Below are 17,446 nucleotides of genomic sequence, written 5' to 3'. Positions count from 1 at the left end.
GAAGTCTTTTGAAATTCCAGGACTTTTCAGAAGTCTTTTGAAATTCCAGAACTTTTCAGAAGTCTTTTGAAATTCCAGGACTTTTCAGAAGTCTTTTGAAATTCAGGACTTTTCAGAAGTCTTTTGAAATTCCAGAACTTTTCAGAAGTCTTTTTGAAATTCCAGGACTTTTCAGAAGTCTTTTGAAATTCCAGAACTTTTCAGAAGTCTTTTTGAAATTCCAGGACTTTTCAGAAGTCTTTTGAAATTCCAGGACTTTTCAGAAGTCTTTTTGAAATTCCAGGACTTTTCAGAAGTCTTTTGAAATTCCAGGACTTTTCAGAAGTCTTTTTGAAATTCCAGGAGTTTTCAGAAGTCTTTTGAAATTCCAGGACTTTTCAGAAGTCTTTTGAAATTCAAGGAGTTTTAAGGATTCCTTTGAAATTGCAGGAGTTTCAAGGAACATATAAACATTTTAAATGTTAAACTTACTCATCTTTTAAAGCATCAATTTCTTTATCCAAGTCTGATGTTTTCTTGTTCAACTTTGTTATATCAAGGTGAACACTACCAGCTGTCTCAACACTGGCCACATCAAAGGCAGTACTGTCATGGTTTCTAAACTGTGAAATGTTTGGAGAGAAATTTGTACAGATAAGTTAAACATGAAATACAAATACCTCCATGGTGAGATGGACTTGTTTACTAGCTCTCTCAGTACAGTCCTTATGACAGGAACACTGTTTAAACAAAAAAAACGTCATTCTTTACAGGAATAACCAGAATAGCATATTATGTATTTGTAATGAGTATTTATATGTGCAGTTGTACAGTTATCATTATTACCTCTTGTACTGACCTAAAACAGCACAACAACCAGTCAATTCCTACAAGTGAGGTAAACTGAACAGACCTAAAACAGCACAACAACCAGTCAATTCCTACAAGTGATCTAAACTGAACAGACCTAGAACAGCACAACAACCAGTCAATTCCTACAAGTGAGGTAAACTGAACAGATCTAGAACAGCACAACAACCAGTCATTCCTACAAGTGAGGTAAACTGAACAAACCTAGAACAGTACAACAACCAGTCAATTCCTACAAGTGAGGTAAACTGAACAGATCTAGAACAGCACAACAACCAGTCATTCCTACAAGTGAGGTAAACTGAACAAACCTAGAACAGCACAACAACCAGTCAATTCCTACAAGTGAGGTAAACTGAACAGACCTAGAACAGCACAACAACCAGTCAATTCCTACAAGTGAGGTAAACTGAACAGACCTAGAACAGCACAACAACCAGTCAATTCCTACAAGTGAGGTAAACTGAACAAACCTAGAACAGCACAACAACCAGTCAATTCCTACAAGTGAGGTAAACTGAACAGACCTAGAACAGCACAACAACCAGTCAATTCCTACAAGTGAGGTAAACTGAACAGATCTAGAACAGCACAACAACCAGTCAATTCCTACAAGTGAGGTAAACTGAACAAACCTAGAACAGCACAACAACCAGTCAATTCCTACAAGTGAGGTAAACTGAACAGACCTAGAACAGCACAACAACCAGTCAATTCCTACAAGTGAGGTAAACTGAACAGATCTAGAACAGTACAACAACCAGTCAATTCCTACAAGTGAGGTAAACTGAACAAACCTAGAACAGTACAACAACCAGTCAATTCCTACAAGTGAGGTAAACTGAACAAACCTAGAACAGTACAACAACCAGTCAATTCCTACAAGTGAGGTAAACTGAACAAACCTAGAACAGTACAACAACCAGTCAATTCCTACAAGTGAGGTAAACTGAACAGAACTAGAACAGCACAACAACCAGTCAATTCCTACAAGTGAGGTAAACTGAACAGATCTAGAACAGCACAACAACCAGTCAATTCCTACAAGTGAGGTAAACTCAACAGACCCAGAACAGCACAACAACCAGTCAATTCCTACAAGTGAGGTAAACTGAACAGACCTAGAACAGTACAACAACCAGTCAATTCCTACAAGTGGGGTAAACTGAACAGATCTAGAACAGCACAACAACCAGTCAATTCCTACAAGTGAGGTAAACTGAACAGACCTAGAACAGCACAACAACCAGTCAATTCCTACAAGTGAGGTAAACTGAACAGACCTAGAACAGCACAACAACCAGTCAATTCCTACAAGTGAGGTAAACTGAACAGATCTAGAACAGCACAACAACCAGTCAATTCCTACAAGTGAGGTAAACTGAACAGATCTAGAACAGCACAACAACCAGTCAATTCCTACAAGTGAGGTAAACTGAACAGATCTAGAACAGCACAACAACCAGTCAATTCCTACAAGTGAGGTAAACTGAACAGATCTAGAACAGCACAACAACCAGTCAATTCCTACAAGTGAGGTAAACTGAACAGACCTAGAACAGTACAACAACCAGTCAATTCCTACAAGTGAGGTAAACTGAACAGACCTAGAACAGCACAACAACCAGTCAATTCCTACAAGTGAGGTAAACTGAACAGATCTAGAACAGTACAACAACCAGTCAATTCCTACAAGTGAGGTAAACTGAACAGATCTAGAACAGCACAACAACCAGTCAATTCCTACAAGTGAGGTAAACTGAACAAAACTAGAACAGCACAACAACCAGTCAATTCCTACAAGTGAGGTAAACTGAACAGATCTAGAACAGCACAACAACCAGTCAATTCCTACAAGTGAGGTAAACTGAACACACCTAGAACAGCACAACAACCAGTCAATTCCTACAAGTGAGGTAAACTGAACAGACCTAGAACAGCACAACAACCAGTCAATTCCTACAAGTGAGGTAAACTGAACAGATCTAGAACAGCACAACAACCAGTCAATTCCTACAAGTGAGGTAAACTGAACAGATCTAGAACAGCACAACAACCAGTCAATTCCTACAAGTGAGGTAAACTGAACAGACCTAGAACAGCACAACAACCAGTCAATTCCTACAAGTGAGGTAAACTGAACAGATCTAGAACAGTACAACAACCAGTCAATTCCTACAAGTGAGGTAAACTGAACAGATCTAGAACAGCACAACAACCAGTCAATTCCTACAAGTGAGGTAAACTGAACAAAACTAGAACAGCACAACAACCAGTCAATTCCTACAAGTGAGGTAAACTGGACAGACCTAGAACAGCACAACAACCAGTCAATTCCTACAAGTGAGGTAAACTGAACAAACCTAGAACAGCACAACAACCAGTCAATTCCTACAAGTGAGGTAAACTGAACAAACCTAGAACAGCACAACAACCAGTCAATTCCTACAAGTGAGGTAAACTGAACAGACCTAGAACAGTACAACAACCAGTCAATTCCTACAAGTGAGGTAAACTGAACAGATCTAGAACAGCACAACAACCAGTCAATTCCTACAAGTGAGGTAAACTGAACAGATCTAGAACAGCACAACAACCAGTCAATTCCTACAAGTGAGGTAAACTGAACAGATCTAGAACAGCACAACAACCAGTCAATTCCTACAACTTGTACAAGTGAGGTAAACTGAACACACCTAGAACAGCACAACAACCAGTCAATTCCTACAAGTGAGGTAAACTGAACAGACCTAGAACAGCACAACAACCAGTCAATTCCTACAAGTGAGGTAAACTGAACAGATCTAGAACAGCACAACAACCAGTCAATTCCTACAAGTGAGGTAAACTGAACAGATCTAGAACAGCACAACAACCAGTCAATTCCTACAAGTGATCTAAACTGAACAGACCTAGAACAGCACAACAACCAGTCAATTCCTACAAGTGAGGTAAACTGAACAGACCTAGAACAGTACAACAACCAGTCAATTCCTACAAGTGAGGTAAACTGAACAGACCCAAAACGGCACAACAACCAGTCAATTCCTACAAGTGAGGTAAACTGAACAGATCTAGAACAGTACAACAACCAGTCAATTCCTACAAGTGAGGTAAACTGAACAGATCTAGAACAGCACAACAACCAGTCAATTCCTACAAGTGAGGTAAACTGAACAGATCTAGAACAGCACAACAACCAGTCAATTCCTACAAGTGAGGTAAACTGAACAAAACTAGAACAGCACAACAACCAGTCAATTCCTACAAGTGAGGTAAACTGAACAAACCTAGAACAGTACAACAACCAGTCAATTCCTACAAGTGAGGTAAACTGAACAAAACTAGAACAGCACAACAACCAGTCAATTCCTACAAGTGAGGTAAACTGAACAGACCCAGAACGGCACAACAACCAGTCAATTCCTACAAGTGAGGTAAACTGAACAGATCTAGAACAGCACAACAACCAGTCATTCCTACAAGTGATCTAAACTGAACAGACCTAGAATAGCACAACAACCAGTCAATTCCTACAAGTGAGGTAAACTGAACAGACCCAGAACGGCACAACAACCAGTCAATTCCTACAAGTGAGGTAAACTGAACAAAACTAGAACAGCACAACAACCAGTCAATTCCTACAAGTGAGGTAAACTGAACAGATCTAGAACAGCACAACAACCAGTCAATTCCTACAAGTGAGGTAAACTGAACAGATCTAGAACAGCACAACAACCAGTCAATTCCTACAAGTGAGGTAAACTGAACAGATCTAGAACAGCACAACAACCAGTCAATTCCTTCAAGTGAGGTAAACTGAACAAAACTAGAACAGCACAACAACCAGTCAATTCCTACAAGTGAGGTAAACTGAACAGATCTAGAACAGCACAACAACCAGTCAATTCCTACAAGTGAGGTAAACTGAACAGACCCAGAACGGCACAACAACCAGTCAATTCCTACAAGTGAGGTAAACTGAACAAACCTAGAGCAGCACAACAACCAGTCAATTCCTACAAGTGAGGTAAACTGAACAGAACTAGAACAGCACAACAACCAGTCAATTCCTACAAGTGAGGTAAACTGAACAGACCCAGAACGGCACAACAACCAGTCAATTCCTACAAGTGAGGTAAACTGAACAAACCTAGAACAGCACAACAACCAGTCAATTCCTACAAGTGAGGTAAACTGAACAGATCTAGAACAGCACAACAACCAGTCAATTCCTACAAGTGAGGTAAACTGAACAGACCCAGAACGGCACAACAACCAGTCAATTCCTACAAGTGAGGTAAACTGAACAGACCTAGAACAGCACAACAACCAGTCAATTCCTACAAGTGAGGTAAACTGAACAAACCTAGAATAGCACAACAACCAGTCAATTCCTACAAGTGAGGTAAACTGAACAGACCTAGAACAGCACAACAACCAGTCAATTCCTACAAGTGAGGTAAACTGAACAGATCTAGAACAGCACAACAACTAGTCAATTCCTACAAGTGAGGTAAACTGAACAGACCTAGAACAGCACAACAACCAGTCAATTCCTACAAGTGAGGTAAACAGAACAGACCTAGAACAGCACAACAACCAGTCAATTCCTACAAGTGAGGTAAACTGAACAAACCTAGAACAGCACAACAACCAGTCAATTCCTACAAGTGAGGTAAACTGAACAGATCTAGAACAGCACAACAACCAGTCAATTCCTACAAGTGAGGTAAACTGAACAGACCCAGAACGGCACAACAACCAGTCAATTCCTACAAGTGAGGTAAACTGAACAGACCTAGAACAGCACAACAACCAGTCAATTCCTACAAGTGAGGTAAACTGAACAAACCTAGAATAGCACAACAACCAGTCAATTCCTACAAGTGAGGTAAACTGAACAGACCTAGAACAGCACAACAACCAGTCAATTCCTACAAGTGAGGTAAACTGAACAGATCTAGAACAGCACAACAACTAGTCAATTCCTACAAGTGAGGTAAACTGAACAGACCTAGAACAGCACAACAACCAGTCAATTCCTACAAGTGAGGTAAACAGAACAGACCTAGAACAGCACAACAACTAGTCAATTCCTACAAGTGAGGTAAACTGAACAGATCTAGAACAGCACAACAACCAGTCAATTCCTACAAGTGATCTAAACAGAACAGACCTAGAACAGCACAACAACCAGTCAATTCCTACAAGTGAGGTAAACTGAACAGACCTAGAACAGTACAACAACCAGTCAATTCCTACAAGTGAGGTAAACAGAACAGACCTAGAACAGCACAACAACCAGTCAATTCCTACAAGTGATCTAAACAGAACAGACCTAGAACAGCACAACAACCAGTCAATTCCTACAAGTGAGGTAAACTGAACAGACCTAGAACAGTACAACAACCAGTCAATTCCTACAAGTGAGGTAAACTGAACAGACCTAGAACAGCACAACAACCAGTCAATTCCTACAAGTGAGGTAAACTGAACAAACCTAGAACAGCACAACAACCAGTCAATTCCTACAAGTGAGGTAAACTGAACAGACCTAGAACAGCACAACAACCAGTCAATTCCTACAAGTGAGGTAAACTGAACAGACCTAGAACAGTACAACAACCAGTCAATTCCTACAAGTGAGGTAAACTGAACAGACCTAGAACAGTACAACAACCAGTCAATTCCTACAAGTGAGGTAAACTGAACAAAACTAGAACAGCACAACAACCAGTCAATTCCTACAAGTGAGGTAAACTGAACAAACCTAGAACAGCACAACAACCAGTCAATTCCTACAAGTGAGGTAAACTGAACAAAACTAGAACAGCACAACAAACAGTCAATTCCTTCAAGTGAGGTGAGGTGAGGTGAGGAGAGGTGAGATGAGGTGGTGAGGTGAGGAGAGGTATGGTGAGGTGAGGTGAGATGAGGTGGTGAGGTGAGGTGAGATGAGATGAGATGACATGAGGTGAGGTGGTGAGGTGAGGTGAGGTGGTGAGGTGAGGAGAGGTGTGGTGAGATGAGGTGAGATGAGGTGGTGAGGTGAGGTGTGGTAAGGTGGTGAGATGAGATGAGATGACATGTGGTGAGGTGAGGTAAGGTGAGGTGAGGTGTGGTGAGGTGAGGTGAGATGAGGTGGTGAGGTGAGGTGAGATGAGGTGAGATGAGGAGGTGAGGTGAGGTGAGATGAGGTGGCGAGGTGAGGTGAGATGAGATGAGATGAGGAGGTGAGGTGAGGTGAGATGAGGTGGCGAGGTGAGGTGAGATGAGATGACATGAGGTGGTGAGATGAGATGAGGTGAGGTGGTGAGGTGAGATGCAATGAGGTGAGGTGGTGAGGTGAGGTGAGGTGAGATGAGGTGGTGAGGTGAGGTGAGGTGAGGTGAGGTGAGATGAGATGAGATGAGATGAGTTATAGCTTTATTGCAACCATATAGAAATTGAGGTATATAAGACTGTGTAAAAAAATATTAAAGAACACTGCAATGAAATACATGTACTATGATGTAGGCTAATGTTCTAAGTATATATTAGTATATAGATGCACTTACTGGTGATTTGAAATTACCCAGTCTTCGTCCCTTCTTTGCTGAATGTGATACCCCAGGCCTTTGAAAATGAAATGGTACATTCTATGATATCGTGGATGTGTTGTACTACTAATTATTTTTCTTCATTCAGCTTGGAAATACTTGTGACCTATTAAAGGCTTGTCACTATGAGTCATTAGAGGATTAGTGACAACCCTTAGGTCACAAGTATTTTCAAGCTGAATGAAGAAAAATACTGGGAATAACATAATTATACCAGCAACAGTAATATCAAAGAAAAACCGGGTAAAATAATGGCAACTTTGAGCAGAACCAGTGAGTGCCATAGACATGCACTGTCGTGACATAGAACGACCAGCATATATACAATGTACGCCATATTTTTTGTTTAACATGGCTTGTGCATGGTATAATGCAATATATACCAGAAATGAACTGAAAATGCTCCTGTATGAGGGGAAATGTTGTTAATATGCTTACCAAGACTAAATGTATTTCTGTACTGTCGTACCTTTGGGTAATCAATATCTGTAGCAAATTCACTTGAATTCAGTACAGTCCTGGCTATATACATGTATCTCTTATTGCAAAAGTTCATAAAATATGCAAATTAGCAACTGAATCAATACCATCATATCTTTGCTCAGTCAATATCTTTAGCAAGTTTCATCAAATTTGGTGCATTAATTATGCAAATGAGCAATTAATTGACACACGACTAAATTTCATTAAGAACTATCACATCTCTGTGTGATCAATATATGTGTCTTTCTTGGTCTGGGCCCTAATTGCCAAAGTTCGTTAATTATGCATATAAGCAATTAATTGACAGCACTAAATTTCATAACAGTACCAGTTGGGAAAGTGTATGAATCGCCTTTGTTAACTACATGTAGTTGGACTAAATTGATTGTACAGATAGATTTCATTCATAAAACTTGACAGGATGTTTTGCAAACAACAGGATACCAAGGTGGGATGAAGCAACCATTTTTACTGAGATAAAGAATTGTATGTAGCAACATTGAAAAAACGTTACAAGGAAACCAGCCGACATATAAAAAACGATTTGAATGTTTAGTATGCCTTTCCCATATCTTTGAAAATGAAACATCAATGTTTAGGATGTAAAAAAACTCTGTAAGAGTAATGTAATAAAATAAGTAGTTGACTCCCTCACCCGATCTACACTCTAACATACATGGTGTCATTTCCTTCAAGTCCAAAGTCTGCCTCAAGATCAAATACAAAGTGAGATACAAAGACTGATTACAGCCAGGCTGGGTGCCCACTAAAGGGCTTTACTGTGCGTAGCTACATTGAAAAATATTAAAGTGAAACAAGCCAAGACATATAAAATAACGAATTTGAATCTTTACATGTGTATGTATGTCTTCCAGTGATTGGGAAGTCAATGCGCCCCGCGCCATAGTCGCATTTAATTGAAAATTGGAACATTGAAATCGACTTCTTGGCGCCCACAAAGGCGCATTGTGGCTAACAGTGAAATTTAGACACTTCAGTGCTGGAGTGCCGATTCGGTAGAGGCGAAGTACGGAAGTTCATTGTAAACCCAACTCATGTCAGCTGTTTGAAATGATGCCCTTTTGCAAAGCAAATCTGAATACTTATACTGTTTCATGTCCCTCTATCCATGTTTGACTATTTGAATACACGATACACGCATGACCATTCCCCGGGTATAGTGAAACAGATCAAACCAATACGATTCAAGATATTCAAATTAGTATGCCCTTTGATGACCTCGCCTGACCGTCACTGCATTCATCATGCATGAGAAAAGACGTCAACTCCTTGAATGAATGTTACGATCAGTGATTATGATCACCGATGTTTTAGAATAAATACCTGAAGCATAAATTTATCAACACAATTACTAATCTTGTAGGTAACAACTAAAATCGCTACCACAGAAAACTACCATCGCGATGTCCACTTTTCTTTTCCATGTCAGGCTTACAACGGTTGCATGGCTTCATACGGTACGGACTTACGGTTCGCGACTTGAACATGCTTCCCTACTGTACAAACAATAACAAGCAGAAATATTACTTTACTTATTTATGTATTTAATTTTCATGTGACTACATAAGAACACTTTTACATTCGTACCCCTATAGGCCCTATCAGAAATAACGAATGTTGCCAATTCTACCTCACCATTCATTCCGTAGTAACTCGTATGCTAACTTGGGCTCTTTAGAATTTCTGAATGGCCCATTGAAATTGAAAATGTCCCATTCATTTTTGCTGGAATGGGGCCATTGTCACATTGGTGTTTTGAGACTTCCAATCACTGGTCTTCCCATACCTTTGGAAAGGAAATATCAATATTTGAGAGTACAAAAAACCTGTTTGAGTATGTAATAAAAATTAGTAGTTGACTTGCTCGCTGGATCTACACACACATGGTGTCATTTCTTTCAAGACCAAAGTCTGCCACAAGATCAAATACAAGTGAGATACGAAGACCGATTAGGCCTGACTGGGTGCCTACTATTAAAAGGTCTTCACTGTGTGTCATTTATTAAGCAAATTATCATTAATTATGTAAGCCATGTCCACCAAAAACTAATCAGTGCTAAGTTACAGCCTGACAATGCCACATAGTAAATTGCAGAACATTTGCTTCAGTACTTTTTGAGATATCAGTGGAACAAAATTTCTGCACAGACACAAAGACAGATACAAAGACAGACATACAGACAGACAGACATCACCATGACATTACCTCCCATATGGGAGCTAAATATGACTTTTATTATTTTTGACACATATGAATTTCATTTTTCTGTGTACTGTACTGTCTCCTGCAGCCTATGAACTCAGTTATCTGTTACTTTGTAGAGTTCCTTTTGTACCCCTATCCATTACTCCCAACAGGAAAAAAACAACACATTTATTAACCACACTACAATCCTAAACACAACTTTTTGTTATTCCTTTTACTTAATGTTTATAATTTTTTTAATTTGTCTAGGTGGTGTAGTAAAAGATAATAACTTCTAAGTTCTATGTTTGTTTCTTATTCACTTTTGTCTTTCCGTGAATTTGCCCGGAAATGTTAATTTTGAATTCAGTAAAATTTTGTTAATAGTGTATTAGATAGTAGCAATGTTTATATACAGTGTGTTTATTCATCAATGATCATGTATAGGTACTGGAGAGATATTCTTTATTGATTACTGTCATTATTTGTTTATGGGTATTAGCCTGTCTCTATTTCCATGGATAGTTTAGTTTTAAGGATTTGAATCTGTATATTCTTTTTCCTAATGCATTCTTTTAATATGGGCCTCGAGTCTGATCCAAACAATAAATAAATAAATTAATAAATAAATAACATGGAGATGAATGTATGGCATATCACATTTCAGAATAGGCCTACATACTTATTTTCAGTGTTTTATAATAAGATATCAATTGATCATTAAATACATCTGGAGTAATGAAGAGTTCCATGACAAAACAATTCATATACATGTACACAAATGTATAGTTATCAATTTTGATATCAACAACTATTTATTGACTCATCACACTTCAAGTGTTGCAATTTATTTGAAACTTTCATTTATCCAAAGTGAATCATTAACTTATAGTTATACCATATCATAAAATTACAAGTCTTGTATTATAATTTATTAAATGTTTTGATAATTGAATGTTCCCATGTTTTATAATAAATTATACCTTCATGCCATGTCTATTGTTTATAGTATTGAAGGATATATCTGTTTCCACTGTAACAAGCTTTACAACATAAACTAGTAATTTTTATAGTCAGTACAATAATATATCAAAATACTCTTCATAATTATGGCTTTCTATCATGATACAAAAATACATCCACTCAACAAAATGTCAGAGTCATCAAACTGTATTATTGTTGTATTGGGATGGAGATTGCATGATGACATTTGATATTGTCAATCCCTTGTAAAGATAACTGTATTGTTGTTGGGATGGAGATTGCATGATGACATTTGATATTGTCAATCCAATTAACTAGTACGAACGTACGTAAAGCAGCTGGCCCAGATGAGGTGTCACCTCGTCTATTACGGGCTTGCTCGAGTCAACTTTCATGTATCTTCGCTGACATTTTTAATAGGTCTCTAAGTACTAGCAAGGTTCCTAGTATATTTAAAAAGTCAATAATCATACCTGTCCCTAAGAAAGCCACTATCTCCCAACTCAATGATTACAGACCCGTTGCTCTAACCTCAGTTGTAATGAAAGTATTTGAACGTTTAGTACTGAAAGTTATTAAATCTAGTCTCCCTCCTTCATTCGACCCATATCAATTTGCTTACCGTCCAAATCGTTCGGTCGAAGATGCTGTGTCTTTGGCCCTTCATTATGCGATCAACCACCTTGAAAAGGTAAATTCTTATGTCAGAATACTTTTTATTGACTATAGCTCGGCTTTCAATACCATAATTCCAGCAAACCTTCACAACAAACTACTGTCTCTTGGTCTCAATAGTTCTCTATGCAATTGGATTTTTGACTTTCTATCAAATAGACCCCAGGTGGTTAAGACGGGTTCTTTCTTTTCGGAACCAATCATTTTAAATACAGGTGCTCCCCAGGGCTGCGTTCTTTCTCCCATGCTGTATTCTCTCGTTACCCATGATTGTGCCTCATCTGCTAGCGATTCTTTGATTTTTAAATTCGCTGACGACACATCAATTGTGGGTCTTATTCAATATGACAACGAGACAGCATACCGAGACCAGGTGGACAGAATTGTTGGTTGGTGTGCCGATAATAACCTTGAGTTGAATGTTGATAAGACAAAAGAAATTATCGTAGATTTTAGGAAAAAGAGAATGTATCACACACCCCTGAATATTCATGGAAAAGAGGTAGAAATCGTAGATACGTTTAAATTTCTCGGGTCACTTATCTCAGAGGATTTAAAGTGGGAGAAAAATGTTGATCACATTGTAAAAAAGGCCCAACAACGCCTTTTCTTTCTACGCCGTTTAAAGAGCTTTGGTGTCAGTCAAGCTATTTTAAAGAAATTCTACCGGGCTGTGGTTGAGAGTGTTCTGACATTCTCAATCACAGTCTGGTATGGAAACACTACTCATAAGGATCGTGCTAAGTTAAATAGAATTGTGAGAACGGCATCACGTATTATTGGTATAGGACTTCCATCTCTTGAGTCACTTTTTAATTCACGCGTCACCAGGAAAACAAAATCTGTAATTAAGGACATAAACCATCCAGCCCACACATTGTTCGAACTGCTGCCCTCTGGTACTCGATATAGATCAATCAAAACCAAAACAAATCGCTTCAAAAATAGTTTTTATCCTCTGTCAGTTCGTATTTTAAATGATTCGTAATTTGTCTTAGCGTTTTAGCGTATATGTACATATTTTCCACTTTTAATAGTTATTCATATCCACACTGTTTGTGTTTTAACCGAGCTACGTATAACCAAAGCGAATTCCATTGTATAATTTTATACTTATACTTATGGCAATAAAGTTAATAATAATAATAATAGTTTATAATTGGCGTATCAAAGAAGCAAGTACAAATAGACAAAACACAACATTACCGATTTGGTACAAAATGGATTTTTATTGAAGGCTCATGTCTCTTTGGCCATCCTATTACTGGCTACATGGGTCTTTAAACCTGAGCTGGCTGCAACTAGGGCCCGTTTTCATAAAATAATCTAAGATGTATATTCATTTTGTCAATTTTATCTTTTTCTTCATGATGATATTATCAAATTAAGTTATTTCCTGAAAAAGTAAACATTTTTTTTTTAATTACCTAACTTACCGATCATAACGATTTGCTTTATACTAGAATAGTATGAGAGAAATATCTGAAATAAGCCTGGTATCTATTTAAAAGGGGGTAGACAACCTACCGTAAGGTCTCGTCCCCAGGGTCATGTAAAGTATAATTGCAGTCCAAACTTTTTTTTTGTAATTTAAGGTTTTATTGGGTGTTATTTGTAAAGTGCGTACATGTCATGTTACATTCCAGTTTACAAAAGAGCAATGTTTACATTACAGTCTATTACCATTTATGATACATATATGGAATGAGGGAGGGGGTCCATTTCTTTAGAAAAAGTAGAAGTTTCTGGTTTTTCTTTGCAATAAAATATTCATATTTATAAATTTGTTTAAATTGGTTGTACAGTTCTCTGAACACAGGAAGGGATTCCTTTCTTTTACAGTAGTAAATGTATTTTCTAACTGTAAGGCTTATGAAATTGAGTAAAAGTATCTCATCTGGGTCTGACAAAATTAGGCAGATTTTGCTAGGAACAGCCCTTAACTTAAGTGCTTTGCCCCATACAGTTATTATTGCTTCCCAGATACCAATAGTGTGTTTACAGTTGTAAAATAAGTGTTCTATGGTCTCTGGGACCACATGACAGAAGCTACAGAGATTTGTGGGGAACTGGGTTTAATTTGTACAGTTTGTCGTTTGTGTACAGTATATTATGCAAACTTTTAAACTGGAACTCTCTTGATTTGCTATCTACTGTGACTTTGAGAATTTGTTTATACATTTTATGCCATTGCAGGAGACTCACACCTAGGTCTCTTTCAAGTTTCTTTTCATTGCTTAGTTTGGTAAATTTTCTGTTCTGACTTTAGTTTGTGTTTTGTGATATCCTGTATAGGAGTTGCAATACCTGATATGTTCATGCAAACATCATCTACATGTATGTAATCATCTGTATTCTTGAGATTGTCTGGAATCTAGTACTGGAGAAATGTCTCCAAATCGTATGCTGTCGCCCAGGCTGTTGCCTGCCATTGCCGATATTGTAGTTGAATGTTTGTAAAACTGTACAATATTTCAAAATTCAAAATGTTATTATTAGTTTAGCCACATATTACTACAGTGCAACGGCAGGTTTATATTTGCAGATAAACACAAATGCAGTAGAAATCATGAAAGTGCTTTAATGTTCGTTATTTTCCTTCACCAAGCCACCATTTTGTGCGAGATGGAATACGTTTTTGTGGGGTGGGGTGGGGGTTTTTACATTTAACAGGGATGGAGTATATTATAACGGGGATGGAGTGCATTGATTGGCACCACTGTCCTGTGGAACAATCTACCACTAGTACCACAGGCGTCGTCACAAACCACGGCCTGTTTTACGGCAACGTTCTTAACGAGCCTCCCACTGGCCGTGGATGCATTCATATACTATATCCGTACTTTATGGCATAGCTAATTTATTCATTTTGTATGTAAACACTAGAACCAATCAGATTGCCTCTTACATACCACATGATATACAATGCCTTGGCAAGAGCCTAGTACATACACTGAAAACTGACTTGGCCTAATTGGGTTCTTGTTGCTGAAATTTTATTTTTGCCACCCTACAAACAAGATTGGATTGATACATGTATGAACATAAAATAATGATCTATAAATCTTGCCAAGATTGGCTGATTCAAGCGAGTTCACTCGAGATAAACTTACATTCCATTCACAACTTGTAGTTATTGGAGTGTTGTTTACCATACTCTTGATTTACAAGGAACTGAACCTGGGCTGAACGCTAAATAAGTACGACCTTTTAGCACTGTGTCTTTGGGCGCACAAGTGAAGAACACCAGGATGACTGCATTCATCACCTATACTCTGTACAGTACCCGTTTATCAGCCCTTAATGTAAATGTTCAACAAATCTTTCCCCATTCTTACTTTATATTCTTTAACCCCGTCAAATATTGGTTATCCAAGTATATTTAAATGAGACTAGTAACATTTACTCGGGTCATTTGACTCGCCCGTTCACATTCACTCAGTGCATACATAGTATATATCTGTACAACGTTTGCTGTTCACGCTAGCTAGCTGTGTTGGATTCAGTTGATCATCATCGCTAACCCCAGGCGCTAACCACGGCCTCTTTACTGTAGTGTCAAAAAATTCACCATGTGAAAGTCCATCATTTCTGTTGTACTCCACAATTATAGTTTTTAGGACTTCTTTTGGGAAAGTTGTATGTGTGAGTACCCTCAGTAGTTTTTCTGCTTTGCCACAAACACGACAGTTGCCATAATTTGCCATAACATGAGACCATTGTTATCTGAAGCACATTCTTTGAGAGACGGACTTTGATTGGTCAGATTATCATGATGTCATTGCTTATGAATATGTATTACGTATACGTGAGGTACGACTTTGACAGCCGTAAGATGCCAGAGTTTTATTTCAAAGTGTAGTGGTAAAAATAATAACAACAAACAAACAAACACTGCCCCCAGACCCCTAGGAGTCTCTCCTTTGGTGACTATTGGGGCTATTGTTTGTTGTTTGTTTGTTTGTTGTTGTTGTTGTTGTTGTTGTTTATTGATATATTTATCTACTCATTTATCGGTATATTTATGTTTTTCTTTGTTTGTTTGTTTGTTTGTTTACTTGTTTGTTTTGTTTGTTTACTTGTTTGTTTTTATTTGTACACAAAACTAACTGAGCCTGAGCTCCCTGTGCTAGTAGTACCAGTGAGAGGGTTATCAATGCGACAACAGTGAGCAATTTGTTGCAATGACAGTTTCCTGGACTCTCAATCCATTAGCATTAAAATATAATATAGACGAAACCTACTGACAGCATGTAATCTGGACTGGACAAGCTACTACAATATTGGATATATGAGAGAGCTCAGCTCAGATAGCCTGCGTTCAGAATCAAGACTATACAAAATGAACTATAAAAAATGTGGAGGGTCAAAAGTTTTTAGGCAAAATGGTCTGTCTATATAGTACGTAATTTGACAAAATGTTGTCATACAAAAGGAACTTTTACCCAAATTACTGCCATTGCTCCAGAATATAAAGACATCATTGTATCAACTTATCAACAGAGTATGAAGTATCAAGATACCACTCTTCCACAAATAAAACATAAAACACACACCTTCTATGACCCGCCAAAGGTCGACGACCGCTGGTGTCGAGTTGGTGTCTCTGTTGACTACTTCTGCATGACGAAATTTTCCATAAATTGTTGGGGGTTTTAGGCGATTCTGACATAACAATTGGGTGATTCTGAATTTGCGAGTGTCAAAGAACGGATTCGGAAACAATGAATGCTTGGAAAGCTTTACCGAAAAATCCCATTGTCGCCATTTTGATTTGATAACAGCGCCACCACATGACAAGAACTAAAAATGGTATTGGACGCGGATACGTGCAACACAATTTCGACATCAGAAAAATACTTTGTTTTTTCCTGTTCAAAAATCATCTTTCGTTCATTTAGTATTTTTAAATTTCTTTTTACATATTGGAACTGCAGCAAACAACGTTTCACGTATTGTTTGACCCAATTTTGTGCTATTCGTAATAGAATATGTATCGAATTGTTCGAGTTTTGCGTCATCAATTCTGGAACTTTGCGCTAACTTTGTTCCTTGGATCCTACTGTACACGCATATCAGCAGAGCTAACTAGAGGAACAAACACCCAGTCAGTTTACTCTACTGATATTTCACAGAAAATCCTCCATTTCGGAACATCAGGTAAGGAAATCAACAAACATTGAAGTTGTTAGAAAATATTGCCAACCTAAGAGAATTGCATGTTTGTTAACAGAAAAAAAATGTAATCTTCCCTTGCCATTTCCAGTTGCTATTCCATCCACGTTACCAACATGCCTTGGGTCACGAAAGGGTGGACAATACAGGACCACATCGAGGAATTCCGAAGCAAGATCGCACTCAAAGGTATTTTCCTTATCTTTTTCTTTTTCTTTTTCTTTTTTTTTTTACAAATTATAGTTTTTTTGTCTGCCTGTCTTACCCCCCCCCCCCCCCCATCACATCATTATGTTGTGCATTGGTTAAATTTCTAGTACCTAGTAGAATTCAAATTTGTGAGTTTGTTTTATTCTCTCTCTCTCTCTCTCTCTCTCTCTCTCTCTCTCTCTCTCTCTCTCTCTCTCTCTCTCTCTCTCTCTCTCTCTCTCTCTCTCTCTCTCTCTCTCTCTCTCTCTCTCTCTCTCTCTCT

The 17,446-nt window shown here is 38.1% G+C and overlaps 2 protein-coding genes across 2 annotated transcripts in view; one reads left to right on the top strand and one right to left on the bottom strand.

Moving 5' to 3' along the window:
* LOC144440843 (DNA repair protein SWI5 homolog) overlaps positions 1-16,576 on the bottom strand; it is a 68,790-nt gene extending 52,214 nt beyond the window's left edge. The window contains exons 1-3 of the mRNA XM_078130264.1: positions 16,356-16,576; positions 7,410-7,467; positions 472-602 (exon numbers count right to left, since the gene is read on the bottom strand). Of these exons, the coding sequence (XP_077986390.1) occupies positions 472-602; positions 7,410-7,467; positions 16,356-16,471 (305 nt within the window). The 5' untranslated portion in view covers positions 16,472-16,576. The remainder of the gene's footprint in view (positions 1-471; positions 603-7,409; positions 7,468-16,355) is intronic.
* A 514-nt stretch (positions 16,577-17,090) lies between these two features.
* LOC144440765 (outer dynein arm-docking complex subunit 3-like) overlaps positions 17,091-17,446 on the top strand; it is a 12,515-nt gene continuing 12,159 nt past the window's right edge. Inside the window, exon 1 of the mRNA XM_078130144.1 lies at positions 17,091-17,163. Within this exon, the coding sequence (XP_077986270.1) occupies positions 17,091-17,163 (73 nt within the window). The remainder of the gene's footprint in view (positions 17,164-17,446) is intronic.

This window comes from Glandiceps talaboti, chromosome 10 (assembly GCF_964340395.1).
Source record: "Glandiceps talaboti chromosome 10, keGlaTala1.1, whole genome shotgun sequence".
In the NCBI taxonomy this organism is placed as follows: domain Eukaryota; kingdom Metazoa; phylum Hemichordata; class Enteropneusta; family Spengelidae; genus Glandiceps; species Glandiceps talaboti.
Note: the sequence above shows the minus strand (reverse complement) of the source record. Positions and strands in the feature narration are given on the sequence as shown.